This window comes from Strix aluco, chromosome 5 (assembly GCF_031877795.1).
Source record: "Strix aluco isolate bStrAlu1 chromosome 5, bStrAlu1.hap1, whole genome shotgun sequence".
Taxonomy (NCBI): domain Eukaryota; kingdom Metazoa; phylum Chordata; class Aves; order Strigiformes; family Strigidae; genus Strix; species Strix aluco.
The window spans coordinates 54,069,898-54,094,923 of record NC_133935.1 but is presented as its reverse complement, the minus strand read 5'-3'; the positions used below and the strand labels follow the sequence as shown (position 1 = coordinate 54,094,923).

Below are 25,026 nucleotides of genomic sequence, written 5' to 3'. Positions count from 1 at the left end.
TCCAGTCCTGAGACACACTCTACCAGTGCGTTAAATCGTTTTACTGAAGTGGACAGGAAAGAGCAATATTGGCTGTTCATGAATTGGTATTTATTTTAACAAAAAGTAGACGTGTGGTTGACCATGTTAGCCATGGTCCAATAACTCCTGAGCATTTGGGAATACCCACAACACCTCACTTGCCTCCATTTAATTTTACTGCAATCTGAGATGTTTGGAGATGATGCGAAGAAGATTTTTAAAGATCACCAAAAAGCTAGTTATATAAGCTACACTTCCTTTCCAAGACCCATACTGATTTTCTACGTTATTGTTAGTACCTATCCAACGTATGTTACCTATCAATTTATGATCTGCAACTGGAAAACCTTTTTTCCCTTTTTTAATATATGTAATTAATAATGAAAATAAAAAATAGCACTTATTTCTAATTTAAATAACATTTTCAAACATGGATGATGATGCCACCTGTTACTGGGATTACCTGACTGTTCTCTTACTGGAATACGTTTCTGTTCTTTTAAACGTTACCTAGCTTCAGATGTTTCTCCTGACATTTTCCATTACGAGTAACTGCACCAGGGTGGTGGTTTTGTGCATCTGTGTGGAAAAAACAATCAGTCTGAATGATTTGGCCTATCTGAGAATAAAATCGGGGAAAAGAGGGTATTTTCCCATAGTAAAATAATGAATCTTTTTTCCTGAGGAAAGTTGCCCCTCCCATTCTCTACAGCAGGGCTTCGTGCTCGGCCAAAGGCTGGAGGGACAAGAGGTGCCTGTACTGAGTGTGGCAGTGGGCTTCTCCAGGCTGCCAAAGGAGTCTATGCGGGGCTGCTGGAGAGCAGGGACTGGAGGGATGACCAGAGAACAAGAAAATAAGGTTTGTTGTTAGAGTGGAGGCCATAAGGACACCATCTGGGCAGAGACTAGGAAAATCAGAGGAAGATGTTTCTAGCTGTGCCTGGGTAAAGTGAATGTGGAAGGGTGGAAGTTGGACTTGGGCAGGCATGTGGTTGCAAAGGTGGTGTTGCTGCGAAGCTGGCAAACTGTGACTGGGGTCAGAGCAAGAGTGACAGAGCTGACAAAGAGTCACCTTATGACAGTTGAAAGCAGCTGTGCAAGAAGACAGCACATGCATGGGAAAGTGGCTGGGATTTAGACTGTTAACACTCAAGAGACCGAAACCAGAGAGGCCAAGGAAGGAGATGCTGGGCATATCTGGACTGGAGATGAGATGGCACATCCACATTCCCAGGAGGACAGGACTGGAGGCTCCGTCATGGCATTTCAGGTCCTTCTGGCACTGAAACTTGGGCATACACACGCCACCCTCTGCCACCCTCTGGGCCCCTCACTACAAAAAGGACATTGAATTACTCGAGCATGTCCAAAGAAGGGCAACGAAGCTGGTGAAGGGTCTGGAGCACATGTCGTACGTGGAGCGGCTGAGGGAACTGGGGTTGTTTAGTCTGGAGAAGAGGAGGCTGAGGGGAGACTTCATCGCCCTCTACAGCTACCTGAAAGGAGGTTGCAGAGAGCTGGGGATGAGTCTCTTTAACCAAGTAACAAGCAATAGGACAAGAGGGAATGGCCTCAAATTGCTCTAGGGAAGGTTTAGACTGGATATTAGGAAGCATTTCTTTACAGAAGGGGTTGTTAGGCATTGGAATGGGCTGCCCAGGGAGGTGGTGGAGTCCCCATCCCTGGAGGTGTTTAAGAGTCGGGTTGACATAGCGCTGAGGGATATGGTGTAGTTGGAAACTGTCAGTGCTAGGTTAATGGTTGGACTGGATGATCTTCAAGGTCTTTTCCAACCTAGATGATTCTGTGATTCTGTTTCTCCAGAAAGGAAACCTGGGCACACAGACTGCATGGGAGTGGTGCTGCCCTACAAAAGGTATACAAGCTAAGCCATGGGGGACCTTAGGGCATGACCTGATGTGATCCAGCTGCTGCAGAAACACTTGGGTCTGAGGTGCCTAGGTGTGACTGTAGGACAGAACAGACTTGGCAAGGCCAGCAGAGGAGAGACGTAAACTTCAGGGGAATCCGAAGAAAGTAAAGATGCTATCTCTCACCTGCAGAGGACTCAAGAGATTCCCAAATCTAAGCATTGTGAATAAATCCTAAGTGACAGGTTATCCCTCTTCAGGAGCAAAGGTCGCATGCTGGGTAGGTTCCAAAGCACAGGATTTTAGACACTATCACACAGTGCCATTTCTATTTTTTTTATCATTGCACCATCTCATTCATCGCACAGGGTGAGCCAGCTCTTGGGAGGAATCAGAACTGTGTAGAAAAGATTACCTCACATACTATTTAAGTTAATGGAAATGCCTGACAGAGGAGAGGTGGGCTTCATTGTTCAACTAGTCAAGCGGCATTCTAGGGAAAGGGCTTCTCTACTGCTATGAAAATCTTTTCTGATGGTAGGCAATGTATGAGAATGAGCGTTTCCAGGCATCCCTTCCAAGTGGCTAACTTGATGCTTAGGACTCTAATTGCAAGAATGATGATCAATCAAACACTGTTTGCGGGTACACTTCAGACGCATGTAAGCAAATGCTGAAATACAAACTAAGCAAGTGCAGGACATTAAATTGTGGACTCAAATTCAGGGCTGCTTCACAGTGCTGCCTCTCCACACTCAGGTCCCCAGAGGTATAGACTGATTAACACCTTCTTACACACCTGCAACATTGTGAAAATGAGTAATCATTTACATTTCACAAAGATGATGTTAAAATGAGAACTAGAGAGAAATGAGGACATCCATCCCTCATCAGGATGGGCTTTGCACTTTGAGCAAATACATAACCACTGTGAACACATGGAAAATGTGATAAAAAATAAAATAATGAATAGCTACTCAGTGGGGGTTCCAGCAAAAAATACTATGTGATCATGTAATTAAAGCAATCTTGAGGCATTTCCTAATTTCATGGTACTTAGCTATGCCTCTTTAATGTTCCTTTCATACGGTGTTTTGTTGTATACATAACACACCCAGTTACACCTCCCATGTCTCTCACACCCAAATCTTAATACTTGGGAAAGACAAAGATTCCTATGGATTGATAGAGATTTCTGGAGAACAAAGAACTGATATGCCACGCTTGGTTTGTATCCAATTGCTAAAATACAAGTGGAACAGATGCACCAGTTCTGAAAATTTTTACAGACGCAGTTATTCTTCTCCTGGAGATTCAGTTGCAGGAAAATGGCACAGGATTTTGGCAAGCCTCACTCATTTATTACACATAAACAAGACCTAACGCATTGAGTCTTGTCTCCAGATACGCCTGTACTGCAAAAAATGACAGAATATAGGTTCCTTGCAGAATTTAATCTCTTTCTTTAATGTCCAGACTTGTTCTGTTTACTCTCTAGTGTCATAAATTGTGTACTTAGCTGTATGCTATATTTCCTTTTTTACCCCCCTTTCCCGAAAAGTGCTCGTAACCAAGTATAAACATGCATGAAATTAAAGGTAGACTTTTAATACCATCTTTAAAAGAAAATCCTTCAAATGCCTCTCCCCAAAAAACACTACATCATTGCTTAGGATTACCTATTTATTTATTTCAGTTAAAACAAACATACAATGTTTCATTGAAACTGTGTTGCACCCCCTGCCAACAACTGTAGCTAGACTGTTGGCCTCTAACAATACAGTGGGTATTTACATATGTACATGGAGGTACCGTAGGATGCCTGAATTTGGTGGCCTAACAATTATGTTAGATCATAAAAGTTGTTAAGTTGCTGCATTCAGGAAATTGTAACATCCATGGTAAATTTTAGAAGAAAAGTATACATGAACCTGAACGATGCTTTTTATGGACCCAAGTGACTCCCGTGTTTATTGCAACATATACATTTGTAATAAATACAATCTTAGTGTTTTCTTACACACTTTAGGTGTAACACATTTCTTCCATTTTTGTAAGCATTACACTTTGTTGTAAGAGAATCTTTCCTTTGACAGTTGTTATACAGATGTACAACATAAACAACTCCTTGAAATGATGTAACAATCAGTAATGAGAGAGGAATATATACATAAATCCTGGATCCCAAACCTACATTATATACATTATACTTACAGTATATACACACATACAATTTATGTACATAGACTATCATAAATATTGAAAAATAGGTTTAGTTTTAATGGATTAATGTTTTATAAATAACATGTTACATTTATGACTGAAATATCATGGAAGACAGTAATGTCTAACTGAGGTGACAAAACAGTGGTTTAATACTGAAGCTGCTCTTTTAGGTGGTTTGTAATGTAGGTAACTTTAAGCAGACAGGTTTGAAAAAAAAGTACAATAAATCTTATGTTGGGAATCAACCCAGCCAAGTGGAACTCAACTGTTGCAGGTGGAGAGCCAGTCATCAAATAATATAACACATAATGTAAAATCTGGAAATTGCTACATTCAGAGAATTAAGTGACATGTGTGATACATTATGAGGTGTCACCACAAAAATCTTCCTCCTCTCTGGCTGCTGAGAAGGACTGTGTAGTAACTTCTCATTTATAGCACCTTCCTCTTCTATGGTTACTGAGAGAAAGGAAGCTATTTCTCAGTTTTTCTTTCTTTCTAAATGCTGGCAAGGGAAATGCTTCATCCCTTATGTGCTACAAATTGCTCAAAGGTAGACAACATTTTAATCCTCTTCCACCCTTCTACATTTGTGGAGAGGAAGAAGAAAAGCTGCCAAAGTACGGAGGAGGCACGTGCTCAGCACTTCTGTGGAGATCAGGTTACATGGAATAGTTAGCCACGGATGTACAGGACCTGAGGCAGAGAAGTACCTAAGAAGCATTTGTCAGTGCTGACTCCAGGATCGTTAATTGCCAGTTGAGTACCACCGAACTAATAATACAAACAACACAAGAGGAATCTAACTTCTCATTACAGTTTTACACTACAGACTTAGTGACTAGTACTTACAGTCATGCAGAAATATCAATACAAAATACCTGCAGTTTTTTTCATAGATTTTAAATGGCTGGGCAGAGATTGACATTATCTGCCAAACAGTGACTATCATTTCGATTTGTTCCTGATTAATTCTACAAGAGCAAAAAAGTCTCAGGCACTGTTTAATCAATGGATTACAGGCCCTTACTTGTTCCCTCTGACACCACGACCTAGTGGAACTTTGTAAATCAGATTTTTAAAGCATCATGTCAGATGAATACAGTTGACCACACTGCCATGATTATTTCATTAATAATCTCTATCTAGGCTTTTGTACCCACTATTGTTGTGTTTGAGAACCTCTTACAAGCCAAGTACGCTGTTATACAAGTGTTATTTCTCTTCAACCTGGGATAAGAATGAAAGAGTAAACATGCACTAGAAACAAAACAGCTAATCACAACCATACAGCACTTGTTTCATCAGCTAGCTAGCTAGGGCTCATAAGAAACTTACTTATTTCTGAAGCAAACAAGTTCATACTTGAGATGACTATCCAGCCTATGAGGTTATCTTTAATACTACTATACAGTATAAATTGGAAGAGGAATCCCAGTTGCGTATGTGAAGAGAGTTTGTACCAAGCATGAAATACTGGTGCAGTTACTTTGTAGATTTGACTCAGAAACAGAATAGTCAAGTAATTCAAAATCCAATAATGGATGAGTAATTTGAGAAATACTGTACAGTTTTTGAGTATTATACAACTAGTAAACTACATTAGGACCTTTTCATTTTCCTAGAGTGTTTCGAGATAGATTGGACAGAAAAAAAACCCAACAAACATTGCTACAACTGACAATGGACCTTATTAATAAGGAGAACTCCAGGAGGGAGTTTTGTATTAATGGCATCCTATGCTCCAGTGCCATTCAGTTTGTATCTACAACAGGAAAAAAACATAAAAGCAAAAACCCCCCAAACCCTGTTTTACTCAATTGCACTATTGAGTACCTCAAGAAGGGAAATGTCAATGCTGTTCTTTACAATTTCTAGGTTAACTAAGGTTTTCTCAAACATACCCATTCTAAAGGGTGGGTTTTTTTAAAGCTTGAAAATTTGGGTTTCCACACCATTTTTGGGAACTCAGGTAACTCTAGTTACTTAAGTAAGCTGACAAATGATTTTCAGGATTATTTTCACACTACTTTGAGCTAAGTGAATTTCATGGGAAGCATTTATAGTTTGAGGATTTTGACTTGGTTAATTTTCGGTTTTGGTCATTAGAAGTTTTCTTTTAGATAAGTTTCTTCTAATTATGCCTCTACAGAAAGGCAAACTAGATTTAATTTAGGCCACTGATTAAATATTTTTATGAGCACTTCTATGTTATTTTTTATTCTTTTTAGAAAAATGTTTCTTAAAGTCAAAATAGTGCTTTTGAGGTCCATAAGAATTTTTGGTACAAAAAATAATAGTGTTTCTCTCTCTCTCTCTCTCATTGGTTATTTAAACACTTTGCTGTAAATTAAAGAGTTATCTCTCACATCAAATGGTTCCATTAGGCACATTCAAGTAAAATAACAAAATATCCAAGTAACAATGACGAAAGCCAAACATGGCTTGATAAATGTCTACAGAGAGTTCTGTCCATTCTCTGGAATGGAATAAAGTTGTCACTTCCTTCAGCCAGACACTCACGTGATTTGATGTTAATATCCACTTCCATCATGCAGAACAGTTTCTTAAAGACAGAGTTCAGGTATTCTACAATCAGAAGAACCATCAACAAAGAATCTGCATTTTAAAGGAAGCTGAATAGCTCATTTTCATTCTCAGTAGGTATCTGAGTGAACACTGGCATTTGAAGTGGAGTATTAAAGATTAAACCAGTTAATGGCCATCAGATGCAACATTCTGGGTCCAGTCTAGAATAATCAGTGTCATACACCCAGTCATCACAAGTATACCACTTAGAAAGAAGAAGGCAGCCTGAAAAAAGAAAACATAAAAGAACTATTTCAGATTCTGCTACTACACCCATAAAGTCATGCCCATTTATGGCACAAATGCCACTGCTCACGGAGGACAAAGTAAAAGAGACAAGAGATCACAGTGAACAATAAGGAGCTAGGTATCTTTCTCATATTTATGGTCCTTTTTAAAAAAAAAAGTACATTTCATTTCAGTATAGCAGATGTCACTATCAACTGAGGGAAGTTAATGTAGCTGCTGATACAGGTCAGGTTGTGCTACTGCGCTGACTTGATTCTGACTCGGTATGTCTAAGATTTGACTCTGAATCAGTATGTCTAAAGACCAGTAAGAGCACCAAGATCAGTCAGGATGACCCAAATGGTCAGTGGAGGTCAGCTTTTATGGGGTAAATTATGCAAATATATCTTGAAAGAAAATTTAAAGGAGAACGACAAGACTTTTTTAGTATAGTTCTTAAGGGTAATCTGTTGAAATCTGGTTCTTATCAGCTACAGAATGATCCAACTCTTGTTGAGAATGTGGGTTGAGGGGTGAGAGAAGTCACTGGAGTGAACTGAGCCTTGTGATGGCTATTCTCCTCACTCTGAGTACCTATGCAACTCCCACATGTTAACTACGGTAACATTAAATGCCAATTCACTGACTAGCTTCACCAGGACTTCAGAATTCTTAAATTGTGAAGAAGGAAACTAAAGTTATTGCTCTGAATTAGTAAGCAAGCGTAACTATTACATATTTGTCTATACATACCCCAATCTTTTGCACTGACTTCATTGGTTCCTTCTTCACTAATTTGATATAGAAGGCAGAAGGAAGTATAAAGATCAGCATGGCAGCCGCAGATGCACCTGTATTGAAAAAGCATAGAAATAAGTATTCATAAACAGGTAAATATAACTTAATTAGATCGGAACTGCATTTTCTGAGATTTGAAAGACTACTTGAAGTGATGTGAAAATGCTCACCGATGAATCCAAAGATGTCTCGAATAGTAGGGACAAAGATAACAAGCACGTTGGTAAATGCCAGAAGAGCAACTGTAATGGAACAATGACGCCACCATCTAAACTCCTTCCCTGCCCACAACAGCTGGGTGATGGAACTGCGGATCTTTTGAAGAGGGAGGGGAAAAAAAAAGTTTAGTCTTCACTGTGGAAGTCAGTGACTGTCACCTGAATTAGACTTTCCTTCTGGAAGTATTGTAACATAATTTTCCTGAACACTTCGGATTTTATTAAAAGTTGAAACGTAAGATTTTTTTTTTTTATAATTTACTTCCTGTACTTGAGAGGCAGCTCTGTGTTTCTGGTCTGTTTTCAGTGATTTAGATTTTCAAAGCACAACCAGTAATGGAGAAAAAACAAGGAAAAACATCTGTCTTAAATAAAAACAAATCTCAGGGATTTTTGTCACATCTAAGGATGCTGCTCAACAATATACACCTAAATGGCCAGAATTCATGTTCACAATGTACTTAAAAAACCAGACTGACTTTTGTAAGCTCATAACACAATAGTGCAAGTACTTTTATAAAGGGGCAATCTGTTCCACCTCCCCAATTAAACCATACTAGGAAAACAATATAGCTGAACATATTAGTATCTACTGCTTTGTAAATGCTATTTCTTTAATTTATTTGAATTAACAGTATAGAGATATTTCATCAATTTTTTTAGAACAATTTTCCTTCAGGTAAGAAAAAAATTCTATAAATTAATAAATGGGAGTTGCCAAATCAGTAAATAACTGCAGCAAGACAGGCGATGAAAATAAAAAAAGGTAGTAAAATTAATAAATTACTTACTGGGAAAATAACTACAGGTACAGTAAGGGTTACAGCCATAAGTACAGCGAGACGCACAATAAGGAGAAGAACATCAGCACCCAGATAAGCAGAGTAGGTATGAAGCAGTTCTGGTTCGACTCTTCCTATAAGGAAAACAGTATTTTAATTACAATATAGTCAACATACCTCTGAAACAACTGCTTCTGCTCTAAATCCTAAGCAAATTTTACAGTTACAGCAATATGAATTGAAAGCCTCAACAGCTCCTGTAAGCACATCTCCATTTTACACAGGGATGACTTGGAGGCACTGAATCTGTTTTAATCTGGTTTTAATCCTCTGCCTTGAGCCTAATTCTACTACTGATCTCCTTTCGGGTATGTACTTATGAAAGTATTAAAAAACCCTCAATAAACAGTGTATATTTAGAACCCATAGTAAACGCTTGCTTGTTCTAACTTAAAAATAATACTGTGGTTTTGCAGAACATAATTCATTTAAGGAGAGCAGAGCAGGCAATATTCACCATAAAATGTCAGGTATCCAAAGAGAGCAGCCAATAAATACATGAGGAACATGGCAAAAAAAGATACATAGGACACATTCATCATTCTTTTACGGCTTCGGCTGTAAGAAAAAGAAACATTGTTAGCAATGAGAACATACTGTTTTATACTACTTCTGTTTGTTTAGCAAAATTACAGACATATATCTAACATTTACCTTTTCAGTTCTTCATAGATAGGAAGAATTGCAGGATGGCAGACAAAAGAAAATGTTAGGATTGGGACAGCATAGACAGTCTGAAAAACAAAAGTATCGTTCTTAAGTATCTCAACAGACATTAGAAATTTAGTTTTAAAAATTTATCAGTAGATTTTGCAGTTTTGATTTAGGCATCAGGTTAGGTTTTGATAATGACTAGCTGTTCTTTACTACTGAAACTTTGGCAAAAATTAAACGAAGTTCGTATTTTCTTAAACCCAGACCCTGAGGTACCAAACACTCTCAAATCTCACTCAAGTCCATGCTGAGCTGAACGCACTTGCATTCAGAATTGTGTTCTGCATCTCATAGGATTAAGCCATTATAGCCTCATCTTGGTGTTGACTATTACACGTACTTCTTCCCCATGTGTGGAGATTCAACGCTAATTGGGAGCATTCATGAGAGTCAAGACTTTGTGACTGGGAACTTAGTCTATTCCAAACCCTGGCACACATTTCCCATTCACATGCTTTTACTATTTACTTCATCTTCTTCTGCAATCTACTACTTAAAATACGTTACTAACTTACTTGAGAAAGCTTGAGAAATGCTGTGCTGAAGAATCAGAAATGCTTTTATCACCACTCACCTCAGGCAGGCACCTCAAACTCCTCTAATTTCTGTGTATTTGAAGTGTGGAAACACTCAGTCTACAGGAGGTAAACAGTGCCTAACTCTACTGAAACAGAAAGCCTTAGCACATCCCAAGTTTACAGCTGGGCAAATACTTGAAGAAAAAATGACCTAATTTATCTGCTATGTATTTAGTCTCTCTCAGTTGTTTTCAACATAGAGTCTGATTTTTAGTCAGTTACCTGTGAATTGAAGATGAAATATTTTGGCTTGCACACATCATCACTTGTTATGTTTTCATCTACCGATGTCATATTTATTAATGTCATGTTAATGATGTCACTGTCCATAGGACAAGGAATCTGAAACATCTTCCAAATTACCTAGAAATAAAGCCATGTATTTATTGTTACTTTGACTAATGCAGTATGTGAAACTTTTCAGAAACTGTGTTTAATTTCACTTTGAAATACAGTTTTACAAGCACTGGAAGTTTACAAGATTATACTTACAACTATTAGAAAGAAGACCATGCAAAGTAAGGAAAAGCCACTGGTATAGCCCAAATATCCTGCGGTGAAGAAAGATAAAAAAATCTAAGGTACAATAAACTGAAACACCATTCAAGTAATAACATTATGACAAAATATATTCTGTCAGTGATCTCTTTAGATTGCCATTTTCTTAGTGTTACATAGAACAAGTTAATTATTCATTGACTTTCCGCTAATCTCAACCCAGATCTGAAAGTTCTCCAAGACATATTAGGGTCTGTACATACAGTGAGCCTGTAATATTAAACTTTATAACTTACACAAAAAAACTCCTACACCAACAATTATGTGAATGGTTTATTACAGACTAAGAATAATTATAGGATTAATTCTAATAGAATGCACTATGAGGTAACTTAGCCTTTTCTCTTCTGTTCTTATTAATTCGCTTATTTGTAGAAAGTAGTAACTTGTGAAAGTAATTCACATCGAGACTCTCAGTTAATAAGGTTCCACTACAGGATTCTCTGAACAAGCAGTGTGTTGACTGAATTATTCACATATATCACTTAATTACAGCCATTTCAGATAAAGCATCTGGTATGAACATTCTGCTGCTGCTTGAGATCTAAAATGAGAAAGGTGACTTCTATTTACACTGCAAGACAATTTAACTGGCAAGGGCTAGCATTCCTTTTCTTTTAAGACTGTTACAGGATAGCTAATAGCATTATACTATTTCACTACTGACCAAAATGGGTCAAACTTTGTGATAAGAACACAAACAGAAAGTTACTGTTGAGCCTTGTTCTAAAGCTACTCTATCTACTGTCCTTCCATTTTCCACAGACACATCTGTAACTTAAGATACCTGTCTTGATCTTTTTTTTTTCTTTTTTTAAGTAGACTGACAGTAACTACCTAAACACTGGTTAGTACCAAGAGACAAGTTTAGAGACAGCTGTTAATTCATAGTACTTAAAGACTCAAACATTGCATCAACCCACTTCCCACAGTATTTTCAATGCATTTTTATTTCCATTGTACCCTATTGCTTACCTAAATTTTTCAGTAAGGACAGGGGAAGAATGAGGATGACAGACACCAGCAGCACTAAATAGTCGCCGTTAAGATACCATTCTCTGCAGGAAAAAGGTAGTATTTGTAAGTAACCAAGGTATTTAAAAATTACGACAGTTGCAGTTTAGTCTTTGCTCTTATATTCTCCTATACCATATGGCTTCTTAAAAAAAAAATGCAGTACCTGATGTCACAAAGGATTAGCATTCAACTTACTATATGGACCTAAAACCCTACAGTACCTTCTTATCTCACCCAAAACCTGCATTGTGCCTTTCCTTTAGTGTCCTTTTCTAAAATTAATATGCATCTGGAAGTCAGAAGACAGGAAAGTAAATCACTGGGCAGACAAAAATGCCAACTGGGATATCACAGAAAAAATAGCCGTTTGCTTAAATGTTGGTTCTCAACTCTCCAGATGTTTTAGAATATTGCAGGGCCCCAGCAGGGTGGTGATACATTTTTAATGGAAATAAAATTCTGCTGGGGGCCCTGCGGGGGGTTAAAGAAAGAAAAACAGGTGAAGGGCTGGAGTTAAGGCAGTAGCTCAAGCCCACTGGCTGAGAAAACTCCAACAAGCACTGGGAGTCTCTTGGAGGCATGTTTAGTCCCTTTCAGTAGGGAAACTATGTTAAGAACCTCAGCAGTTTTTTTTTTCCTTCGGATCATTTTTGTGTTTTATTCCATAAGAAGCAGCAGCTATTTTTTGACAAAACATTTTTGAGTGTTAGAAGATTAACATCTTCCTCTGAAACACAGAAAACCAAAGTTAGATCTAACTAACAGAACTAACAGAAAAAATGACCTTGAGTTTTTTAATCATAGCAGAGTTACTGCTATCTTCGTCTGTCCTACAGGATCATCCTATATGCTTTAAGCAATTAAAAGTAACACTAAGCACTTATTCCCAAATATTATTTTATATCCTGTTACAGTATCATGTAACAGTACTTATTTTAAAATGGACTGTATACTATTTAGGTAAAGAAAGCAGAATTAATGACCTAATTGGAAATTTGTGCATTCACACTCAATTGCTGAATTACAAGCCTATATATGGTAGTGGAAATATGGAATAACTTTTAACAGACTTGCTCTGGATTTATGTAGTAAATGCAAAAACACTTTGGTCATCTCTTTCCCCAGCTTTATCTGGGATAACTAAATGTAGAAAATTATTTTACAAAGTTCAGATGTGTAGGACATTAACATCATATACTTTTTGTTGTCTTTTTTTTTTTTAAATGTAGTAGTCTTGTGGTAAATTAAAAAGAAATCACAGCACAGAGATTCCTTGCATTTGATACAGTTGTAAGAATGTCCACTGTTATTGTGCATGCCCCACATGGAGACCATCAGGACTTCAAACCAAGGACTTAAAAGTTTTTCTGTGCTGAATGGGATTGCACAGCTCTAAAATACAGCCGAGCATTTTAAAAACTGCTTAACTAATTTTAATAATGGAGCTAGCATTTATAATATTGTCTCAGAATTCCAGAGTATCTTCTACAGTAAGCATTATTTTGGGACATTTAAACAGGTAAGTGCTTACATTTTAGGCACCAGGCTGCCAGAGTGGAATCCATGCCAATGGTAGCCACCCAGACTCCCCTAAGCAATGCATGGAGAGAGTCAGTTAAATGGGGTCCACAATTGCCAGAGCACCCAGAAAAGATTTACTTTAAATCAGTGTACAGCTACCTAGTACCAGCCGACAAGAAAACACTTAAGATACAAATCTCAGTTTCTTAATTTTATCTGCCAGATTTGCAGAGCAGCAGCTGTATTCAGTGAGATTCACAGCCTTTAACTTTTCCTCTTGAACTGCAACCGATTTTGAATTCTTCTCTGAAGATGGGACAGTTAAAAATACTTGCCTCCAAGCCCCCTCCTAAGTACTGACTGCTCCAGGGACTTCCTTAAGAAGTGGAAAATAAGGACTTGAATTCAGCCAAAGGAGGGAAACCAACCTTCCCAGCAAAGAATTTGTAAACATTACACTACTAAGTAAATGGGGTGGGTGCATTCTTTGAGTACATTAAAAAAAAAAAAAAAGAAAAAAAAAAAAGAAAAAAAAGATGGCTAGCACTGTTGTCATGACAATATCTATCAGCAAGCTGTATGAACACCACCAAATGGCTTGAACCCCTTGGGGAACACAGGCAGAAAAATGCCTACCTTCTGAACTCAGGCTTAGGTGTAAGTTGGAGTCTTGAGCTGCTCAGCCCTCTCAAGACTGGGACACTTCAGGACAAGGCACAGAAGTACAACTCTGAAGAGTGAGATTTATAGCACTTAACTCTATCCATCTGAAGTCAGGCATCTTGTTTTAGATAGCTGTTTTCACACACCCTCTCAATATAGAGTGATACGATAAATTGTTCTTTGGAGATGCCCAAAACAGGCGTCTAAGCCAGGTGCACTGAACTGACCACTACAGAGGATCACCACTTTCCACTGATTATAAAAAGATCAGAGTAACAATGAGCTCAAAATCTAACTTTCAGATGGTATGGTTAGGTAAAATGAACCCTACCCAAGGCACCCACTTTTAAAGCCACTATGGAGTCAAGGTGTCTCCGGGGCTAATTGGCAACGCGTCCACCATTTTAGTCTTGGGCATACAAACTCTGTTATAGTTCAATGTTTAGTCCCCATGTCTTTTTGAGAACTGTTACTTAAGACATTCGTAACGTAACTGCGCCTTAAGTCTAGTATTTAATCGCTTCCCACAATATTAACACTAGGAAACTGAAATAATCAGATGGAATAAGAAAAAAAACCAAAACAAACCAACCATAACGACATTTACCTTTCCTTATCGAGAGTATGTACTGACTGGTACATACATTAACACTTACCTGATGTTCTTTAGAGAACAGCTTTCTGTAATATGATGCAATACCTGTATTTTTCTACCCTTTTCCCAGGACAGGCTGGATCTAAATGAAGTGGAGCACTCAGGGGAAGGGCAAACTTACTGTATCTCTGTCTGAGTAAGAAGCTACCCTATGGTGTACCGAACGTGGTCTTCATATAAAAATATATACAGTCTCCGTATTTGTTTCTCCTAATAGTTTCTCTGATGAGGAGAGTTCTAACACCTACCCTGTGGTCTCTTCGATGTTCATAAATGTCTTGATGACCAATGGTAACTCATATTTCACTATGAAGAGGTAGCTTGACATAGCTGTAGGTGAATAACATCATAGATCATTACAAATATAGAATATGTCACAAGATGCAAGAATCACATAACATGTTTCATTACTTCACTTGAACACAAGCAGTTAATGAACACATGTTGTGTGAAAAAAAAAGTCTCCAAGAGTAAGTAGGGAACAGTTACTATTGACAGTACAGGCATTTTAAGATCTTGTCCTCACCTCCAATGTTCTGCATTGTAATTGATCCAGAAGCAGCAAGTTTTCCAGCCATACCAAATGCCTTCATTCCCAACTGTTCATACAATAAAGATCCTAAAAGAAAACAAAATAATCCATTGGAAAGGTGTGTTTCACAAAGATACCATATGAAACAAATACCCTATGTTTATAAAACAGTAATTTGCTATACCTCCTTCGTTGGCAGTCTTCAAAAGGAGATGCACTGAATACAAAGAAAATATTGAAACAAACAGCAGGAGTATCCTGGGGGGGGAAAAACATGCACATTTTTAATAGCCATAAATGACTTACTGTAACCTTATTAAAAGGCAGATCAAACATAAAAATGAATCGTATTAAAATAGCTTGGAAAAGCCTGTAGATTCTAAGGCCAGCTAAAAGCATTCTGAAAACCCAATTAATGCATAGTTTAGAAAGGATTTTATACTCAAATGCATTTCAGAGGCATACAGACAAAATCTAGTGTAGGCTTAAACAACGCTTATATTTAGTGTAAAGTGGCATAAGCACCGACGGCCATTATAACTGGCTACATTTGATATAAATAACAAAGTATCAATGGAAATGTTTTTTGTATCATTGTGTGAAACTATTTCTCCTGTCTTCCTATCCTCGTTCAACAACGTGTCATGCATCTATTGAACCTCCAGTTGTGACTAACTGTAGCTAAAGTGAAAATTATCTCTTGGTATTAAACAAATCAGTTTTTCAGCTTAAACCTGCGTTAAGTCTTTTTTTATGTAAAGATGAAACTGCAAAAGCCTTAAAGAACTGACTGAAAATTCAGACATATTGAGAGCTGTGTCTTCAAATGGAAATACATATTTATTGTAATTTTTTAAAAAAAGAATACTTTCTTTGCTCAAAAGTTACTCTTCATGTGTGCTTACGTGGGAATTGATAGCGGCTTGTTTATCTTCCCCGCAGCTTTTACATGCAATATATATTATTTCCAAAACCACATTTGCAACATCTAAAATTTGCATCTCTTGACAACAAATCTCTCCCACAACAAATGCACTTGCTGGAGTGGCACACTAGGGGGGACTTCTCAACTGCTGAAGAACACAGTGGAAAATTACAATACATTCAAAAAAACTCTGGCCTTTCTTATACCAATACAAGCATTCTGTTTTATAGGAAACCTAGGAATCAGCACATCTGCTCAAAAATGGCAAGCTCCACTTAAGAGTTCCCAGAGTACTCTTTACATTTCCTTTTGTGTTATTTCTAATGTTGGTGAAATTAGTAAACACAGCACAAAGAAATGGAAACAAGAACATCTGAGAAAAGCTTCACAGGTCTGTACAAGGAATCCAGGAAACTTATTACTGTGCCAACTGAACACCAACATGTGCACACAAATAAACCTCTGTGTTTCTGACAGGTAGAGGCTAGCCAGGATTTAATTCAGCCATCAACTAGAAACAGCAGAGCGAGACGTGCAAGGGTTACATTTCATTAAAACAGCACAGATCCTGGACCCCTCAGTCCTAACCTTGAATGGCTGCCTACAGTGTTGACAAGATCAGTCAGCAAACTCATCTCAAAGCTCAACTCAGTTACTGGCTTCCAGACTGCATCATTCATTTATTTAGTGCTGACACAAGTGACAAGTCACAGCACGGACACAAGTGACTCCACACAGTCTTTGAAGAATTTACTGCCTTAATCAACTGCATCTGGATCTGAATCTGTAACCTAGTTATTAAAGGATGTCTGTAATGCCCTCAGTGCCATCATAAATCATCAGTATCATCAGTGATTGATTGCTTTCCTGCCTTGGAACGATACAAACTACACTAAGTTTTGAAAGGTAACAAGCTAGTTTATCTTTGAATCAGTACTAATGCAAACAGATCTGAATGCAGTATCTGGAAATGAAAGGTAACTAAATGACCTCAGCACCCAATTGTTAGATTGACAGTTTCAAGCATTTTTTTTTCTTCAGAAAAAAGGACCTCCATTATATGCAAATCTGTTCAAATATCTAACCTTAAATTCTTTTTTTCCTCTCCTCAGAGATGTTCTAATGTGCATGACACTGATTATCTTACATGTGCTTCAGAACATCTTTGGAGCATGAAACTGATGTGTAGAGAGATGAAGTCTCTACCGCTTCTGAATTCATGCTGCTAAGTTGTTCATTTGGTTTAGCATCATCTAAGTAAGTGAAAGTCTTAGCAAAAAATTAACAAACGATCATATATTTAAAACAAAATCCTTCAGATCAAACTTTACACATCGGTAGTTTCCTCAGGAAACTTGAAAGCCACCCTGATACACTGTGAAATATCTGGAAATAAATCTGACCTACAACTTTCTGGAAATCTGCCAATAGAGTAAGGCAAATTTCGAACGACATGTTACTCTTCACTTGAACATTCAACACATTTATCTATTTCCAGGATAAAACCCACAAAGTCCCTTTAAACATATCCATGGATTCCCATTTGCACTCAGTCACTGATATTACATGTTGTGTGAGTTGAACTGCCTTCAATATATGAAAAACGTACTTTCCCAAGACATTTAGGAGCACTGTACGTAATTGTTTCCTCATGCCATTTTGAAATACATTACTATAGTCTTGTCTTACAGCTGAAAGCTTTTGCCAATGTAGACATGCCAATAAAGATATGCTGATTATTCCACATCCCTCCCTTGCAGGGAGACAGCAATTTTTATAAGTATAGCTGAAACCAGTTCCCTGAATTGAGTAAAAGCTTAGCAATAGAAAGGACTCCTTTATTGGTGTAAGTACATCGTACCTCTCTGGGCACAACTATGTCAGCTGAGGAAAAGGAGACCACATCCCTGATTGGTAGCATTGGGCCACAGAAATTTTAAAGAGTAGACATGGCCAGACTTGCAAGAGAGAAGTAAAAGAATCCTCTTCCACCTACATTTTTCTTCTAATTCTCTGATCCTGCACTTTTTCTGCAATTGTGACTTCCACCAATTGAAAAGTTTCTGTTGTCATTAATTTCAATCCGTGAACTCTGAAGGAAAAAGCTAACACGGAGTTGAGTCTGTTAAGTAGCACCTCACCTTTCCACTTGGATAATGGAATTTTCAAGGGAAGTCTTTCAGTTATTCACGAAAAAACTACAGCTAAGTAAAGAAAAATTCACTGTAAAATGTTTTGTGGATTGCAGAACTTGCAAGGAAGTGGTTTAATTTTTGCAAGTCCTTCTGAATGTATCACAATCTCTTAATTTAAAACAAGCCATAAATCCTAAAATGCAATTCTGCACCTATGGCAATGACTGGATATTTTGTAAAATTCATATTCTTAAATCAAGTATTTTTCCGTTATTTATTACACAGCAGAAAAATGTATTTTTTTTAGAAACTGAAAGATACTTACACAAAAAGAGCAATTCCAGTGTTAGCCATGGCATAAGAAAGACCAAGGATGCCACTACCCACAATAGCATTGCTCAGATTAAATACTGACATTCCAAAGGAAGTAGTACCCGGATGCTGAGAAAAGGGAGACAGGTAATAATTAATGGAAAGTTCTTATTTCAGAATTAAAACAAACATAAATTTGGCAAGAAAGCATTTGTTTTCGTTTTTGAAACGTCACTGCTATGTACTTACATACTGAGTCTCATATTTCTTCTTTCCAAGATTGGAGTCGAGCAAAAAATTTTGATTTTCTGGATCAATATCCGCATAGTGGCTGTAAAAAACATTGCATCATTAGTGACTATCGCGGGCGACCTGCCTACTCACTTCCCGTTTAGCATCTCCGATCCCCCTCAAAGGGAAACGGGAAAACCAACCGAATGACCCCAAAAGGAGGACCCCCCCGCCTCGCCATGCTGTGCTGACGTCCGCAGTCACCTCTGTAACGCCTGTCAGCGTGCGGTACCCCCAGAGCCCAGCGGCGCGGGAAGCGAGGGCTGAAGAGGGTGGATGCGCGCGTCCCCGCGGGGCGGCGGAGCCCCCTCACCTCTTCATGGCAGCCGGCTTGGTGGGGTAGGGGTAGCTGAAGTCGTTGCTGTTGGAGCTGTAGCTGCTGCTGTCCTCGTCGGGGGAGATGTTGAACTTGCCCATCTCGGCGCTGCTCATGGCGGCGGCGGGGCCGGGGGTCGGGCCGGGGCTGGGCGGCCGCTCTTTTGTCCTTGGCGGCGGGGCTCTCGCCGCGCCTGCGGAGGTGGGAGGCGACGTCAGTGCCGCAGCGGGCGCCGCGGCCCGTCACGTGGCCAGCGCGCGCCCGCGGCGCGGCGGCCCCCGCCCGCCGCCGAGTGGAAAAGTACCAGGCGCGCGGGGCGGGGGGCGCGCGGGCAGACAAAGGTGAACCGCTCCCCCCTCCCCGGTCCGACCTGCGCTGCCGCCGCCGGGGCGACGGTACCTGCGGCGGCCCGACGCAACGGCATCGCCACGCCACACAACAATCCCCCCCCCCCCCCCCCCCCCCCCCGCGATAGCGGAGACTGATGCAACACCGATGGGCGATTGTCACATTGGCTGCCGGGGCCGCCCGTCCCGCGGCCGCCTCCGTGTTTACCTCCCCCCCCACCTCCCCGCCGGCGACACCGGGCATCCCGGCGTCTTCAACGGCAAAACGCAAATCGGTCACGGGACTGCACCGCGCCGCAGTCGCTTTGGGGTTTTTTTCCACCTTTCCGGGATGCAGCAGCGGCGCGTCCCTACGCGCACCCGCCGCCGCGCGTCCGGGCAGAGCCCGGCGGGGTCTCGGGCGACGAGCCGGGGGCCTGCCGCCGGACAAAGGCGCCAAGGACCAGCCGCGCTGCGTCCAAAAACTCGCCCCGTGGCTCCTGACACCCGCCGTACCTTCTCCGCAAGGGCTTGAAAGCGAGGTCTCCTCTGGACGCCGCGGAATAAGGAGATGCTCCTCTCTCCGCTGCTGCTTCTCGCAAGGGAAAAACCCCTTAACTATAAAACGTCAGCGAAAACAGAACCCTAAATAAATAAAGGTAGAGGAAAAAAATCACTGAAAAAAAGCCAGCGTTGTCAAAGGGAAAGAAAATATCGTGTCCGTGGCGCTGTGGCGGAGGCGCGCGGGGAGCGGCGGCGTCGCTCCCGGTCTGACGGCCCCCTCGGGGCGCCGCCGCTCTTCAGGCAGGAATGCGGGCGCGTCATCGCGGAGGGGCGCGGCGCCCGCCCGCCGCCGCGCCGCCCCCCGCCGCCCGCCCGACCCCCCGCCGCCGCCCGGGCTGGGGTGCGGGGGGGGGTGGGGATCGGCGGGTTGGGGCGCGCCCGGCGGAGCCGGGGGAGCCGGCGAGCGGCGTGTGCCCAGCGGGGAGGTCGGGAGCGGGGGCGCCGGCACATGACCGCGGTGGTTGCGCCGCGCCTCGACGCTGGGGGCGATTGCGTTTCGCAGCGGAGACGGGCCGCTGCGGTGCTTGTCACGAGCGCCTCGCCTGAGAGAGGGGTGCTTCCACCTGCCCGGCGCAGCACCTGCAGCGGGCGCGGGCTCACCGGGGAGGCGCTTCTCCCCGATTCCACCCTGTGCCGGCCCGGCCCTTCGGCGCGCTGCCGGGCTCCAGCTCCGGTGTCGCCCGGTAGCTTGGTGCATGACAGGGGATGAGGTGCCTCCGGCCGCAGCTGCCCACTGCAGTCACTTGCTATTTTTAATACACGAGCAAGCGGCGACGCACGTGCAAGCCCGACTCCCGGGGGCAGCTGAGAGGCTCCCCGAGCGTTTCCTCTGGGAAGCGGTCCGGAATGATGGCGGCCTCCCCCTAGTGATGCGACGCAGGATAAAACCCCACTTAAGGGAAGGGGCGGGGAGGGGGAACAAAATAACATCCTGGTTCCTTTTCCTCAGGTAATCACGCCAGGAACTTTTGAGTGCTTTGTCGCTCGATCCCCCCTTGGGAGGGGCCGGCGGGGCTTCACTGTTCGCCCCAGCGCCTCTCACACTCACGCAGCGAGGCTGCAGCACCAGAGGAGGCTCGGCGAGGGCAGCGCGTGGCCACCGTTCCTGGAAGCGGGGGTTTCTGAAGCAGCCCCCCCCGCGCCGGTCGCGCTGCCCCCGCGGCAGAGGCAGCACACTCCCACGCGAGTCTGGTGCTGCCAGCCTCGGGTATGGAGGATGCCCGGCCACCGAGTCGCTCGGCCCCTCTGTGCGACCTCCCTCCCTCCGCAGCACCGAGAGGTGTGGAGGTGGCGAGGGACCGGGGTCTGGGCGGCCGCCGGCGCACGGGAGACGCCCACACCCCTCGAGGGGCAGCGCCCCTGGCCACACACACGCGGCCCCGGGGCTCTGCCGGTGGTGGCGGGGGAGGGCCCGATCCGCGCCCCCCGCCGCCCCGCTGCGGACCCCCGGGCGCGGTGGCTCTGCCGCCGGGGCGGGCGGGAACCCGCCGGGCGGCGCGAGGCAGCGGCCGCCCGACCGTTAGGGCCGCAGAAGGTTCTGGAGCGCCCCCGGCGCGGGGCGGGGGGAGGGGGGGAGGGGCCCGGTGAGGGCACGCGCAGGAGATGCGGAGCCGAAAATTTTCCATCACTGCAGTTCTCCCCCCGCCCCCATCCGGCACGTGACGTCAGCGGCTCCCCCCCCCGCTCTCCGCAGCCCAGCCCGGCCCGGCCCGTGAGGCGGCGCGGCGCGGCGGGGCGGGACGGGCAGGGCGCGGTGCGGTGCGGTGCGGTTCGGTTCGCTGCGGCGCCTTCCCGCGCGGCCCCGGGGCAGAGAGGGGCGGTGGCGTCGCACCTGCTTCGGCGGGAGGCCGGTGCCGCGGGGCGTGTGTCGCCCGGGGCGGCCCCGAACCGGCGCCCGGTCGGGCCGGTGACGCCGCCGGGTTTCTCCCGCCCTGCTCTTGGCCTGGACCGGGCGCTGTGAGGGGCCAGGTGGGCGCTGCCGGTGCCGAACCCCTGGCGCTGTGTCCTGGGGGCGGGGGGGGGTGTGGGTGGTCGGGCACCGGCAGACCCTTACCGGGGTTTGAAATCACCCCGCGTGATTTCAAACGCTCAGGGCGTTTTGGGGCTGATCTCGGTCCCGTCCTGACCAGCTGCCGGTTCGGGGCCTCTCGGGGCCGAGGTTCCCCCGCCTGCAGACAAGGCAAACTGCACCTGCGGGCGTCTGTGACCCTGAGGCGTTGTAAAAGTCGCACCAGGAGTGCCCGTAGCCGCGTTTTCAGTCCTGGAAACCTGACTCTGGCACAGGCCATTTGCGAAGGCTACAGCGATCTGGTGGGTTAAGCCAAAGGACTGCACAGCTCTCCTGAAGAGTGATACGTAAACAAGCATTACCAAGGGGAGGCCAGGTCATACACCTTTCTGAGTGGGAATGGTGAAGGCCTTGTGCATTTTTCAGTCAATCCCATTCTTCAGTTGTTAGCAGTTCAGTGAAATTACAGTTTACGTCAGAGAGGTCAAGGTGACCTGTTTATTCCGGGTTTTGCTAGTATAACAACAGACGTAATGATGCAGCCCTAACGTTTTTAGAACAGTAGCATCCTTTTTCAAGGCAAGCACACTGATTTCATGCGTGGTATAGTGTCCCACTCATAAATACAGAAGCCATCTTCATAGATGTGTTGCCATGAACGGTACAGTTTTAAAAGTTAAAACCAGATTTTATAGCAAAATAAAAGTTTTGCTGTACAAGTGCTTGAAATTTTTTTACTAGAACTGCCCTCATATGGAAGAAGATGATGAGGCTTTGTTGCTCATTTGTGAGAAGAAAAATTGGTAAAATATATTCAGGAAGAAAACCTGCTATTTATCTAATGGCCCCATTATCGGAAAGTTCACTGTGCAACATGCGAGTGCAATCTGCACTGCTTCAGAATATTGAGTCTTTAAAATCTTTACCCGTGCAGCCTGTTTGATGGTTCAAATGGTCTGCTTTTTCAAGTGGTTTTAAGTAATGCCTCACTGATTGAATTATAATTTTCCCGACTTTGTAATTGCCAAGAATGTCCTTGGCAAAACATGCATACATTGTGTTTCATCCAATTTTGAAACGTATTTTGTAATCAAAATAACAAAAGTTAATATTCATCAGTTCCTCCCACCGTAGTTTCAACGATTCATTTGTTTCCATTGTCTTGCTTTTCTTTCTCCCCTTTTTTTTACTTAAGTTCTTTTTTCCTTCCCTTTCTTTTCATCCTCCTTATCCCTCAGTCACCATCATCTTTATACCTTCCATTTGTTTGCCTTTTATTTTGTTCTTTTGTGTGCAGCTACTCACTGAAAGCTGCCTTACAAAGTCTGAGCCTTTAGGATAGTTGAATTAACTTTTTTTTTTTTTTTTTTTTTTTTTTAATCTGGGGATTCTGTTTCTACTTTATGTATTCATAAAATAATCCAGCACAATTCTGGACTATAGAGAATACTAAAGGTTTTTTTTTTAAATACTGAATAACAGGTTTCTGTATTTTCTTTAATATAGAGCTGTGGGTGATGCGTCTTGTACTTAGTCAGGTTTCCCTTGCTGAAAGACCTTATAATTATTTAGGGGGTGATGCTTTACACTTTCAAAACAAAGCAATACCAGACAAACAAAAATAAGATATGTTACTGTAATGATGTTGTAAAAGAAACTGTGAGTTAGTCATTAGTTAGGTGTTGTAAAAATTGAGTTGTCTTCAGTTATACAGGTAGAAATGAACTAGAGTTTTCAGTTTGTTGTACAGGAAGGTAACGGGGTTTTTGTAGCTGAAGAGCTATCTGCTATGCACTTCTGAATGTCAGTTTGCAACTGAGACTACTCTGTGGATTCACCCCTCACTGTAACATGGCCTGCCAGTTCTCAGCCTGCAACGGTTTCTTTCAAAATTGGATTAGCTGTTTTTATGTTTAGAAAAAGAAGTAGCTGGCAAGTGCTTGTGTTTTTTCTTGGCTCATGGTTTAGCAAATAAAAAGCCTTTATAATATGGGAGGTTTTTTGTTTCATGCTATTTCTTCCTGCATACATAAACAAACCTTGTGGAATACTGTAAAACTATCTGTAGCACATGCCCAGTAGAGTCATTTATGTTTATGGTATGCATCGAGAAGTTATGTGAACAGTAATACTGTAAAAGTCAAGTCCATCCACATGGTTTTAAGATGATACTTCCTAAATTGCCCAAAGGATATCTAATGGAATATGTAATATGTCAAAGCAATCTGTACTAATAGCTACATAACATTCATTTTGCCTGCACCTAGTATGAATAATATAAAAATCCCAACAGAATAAGTATCTGCATCGGCTGAAATCCTCGGTACTGCCGAGAGTCTGGGAAAGGATGGTAATGCAGGGTAGTGGCAGAGACCTGAGGGCTATCTTGTGTCCCGAATGAAGCATCTGCGCAGTGATCTCCTCTACATGACAGATGCGGTCTGTCACGAGGAAGAGCTGGAAGTGTGGGTGAGTGGGGAAAATGAGGATTCATGATTTTGCTGCGTGGACTCAGTGGTCCACAAAGATGCAGGCGAGGCTGAGGGTTCCTCCGTCCTTCCCACCAGTTTGGTTCATTAGTCTTACCTCACATGGACTGCCTGTGGCATGCAATTAATGAAATTATAGGTTCTGATTGTATGCTTTCTCAAACAAAACTTCCACTGAAGCCAAGAGGTATTACGAGTGTGTAAGGAATGCAGGATTGCATATCCTGCCTCTTGGGCTTTATGATGGTGAGTTGGAGTTGCATATTAAACTCGGTTTAAGCCTTAATTTTTTCCCTCTGTGTTTATCCCAGTCTAGTTTCAGTTTTGCAATATGAAAACTACAAAATCACTATGTTAAGAACATAAGCAGCAGCATTCTTTTAAGAAATAGTACATTTACTATAATTATAACTTGGATTTAAGCCAAAAATAGAGATTCTGAGTCTGAGTTTTAAAGCCATCTGATTATGCTATACTGCAATAAACTCAGAACAGTGGGTGCTGCATGAGATATATGGTACTAGTCATCCAGAAGAAATTGTCAGCCTTAAATGGACATTGCCAGCTGCTATAAAAATAATTTTTACTTGTATTTTTAACTCTGTAACATTTTTAGAGGTTTTAAAAAT

The 25,026-nt window shown here is 42.3% G+C and overlaps 1 protein-coding gene across 2 annotated transcripts; it reads right to left on the bottom strand.

The window, feature by feature from the left end:
- Window positions 1-3,561: 3,561 nt before the first annotated feature.
- Window positions 3,562-20,143, bottom strand: SLC38A2 (solute carrier family 38 member 2). Of its 2 annotated transcripts, XM_074827385.1 has the most exons (16): window positions 19,853-20,134; window positions 19,008-19,203; window positions 18,653-18,734; window positions 18,417-18,532; window positions 15,216-15,289; window positions 15,026-15,118; window positions 14,748-14,829; window positions 11,619-11,701; window positions 10,578-10,636; window positions 10,308-10,448; window positions 9,448-9,527; window positions 9,251-9,351; window positions 8,743-8,867; window positions 7,904-8,048; window positions 7,689-7,786; window positions 3,562-6,932 (listed from the first exon to the last, which is right to left on the bottom strand). In XM_074827385.1, the coding sequence occupies exons 2-16, from the start codon at window positions 19,124-19,126 to the stop codon at window positions 6,834-6,836; spliced, it is 1,497 nt and encodes a 498-aa protein (XP_074683486.1). In that variant the 5' UTR covers window positions 19,127-19,203; window positions 19,853-20,134; the 3' UTR covers window positions 3,562-6,833. The 2 variants fall into 2 exon arrangements, with proteins under 2 accessions (XP_074683486.1, XP_074683485.1); XM_074827384.1 differs by having other exon boundaries at window positions 7,689-8,048; window positions 19,853-20,143.
- Window positions 20,144-25,026: the final 4,883 nt, after the last annotated feature.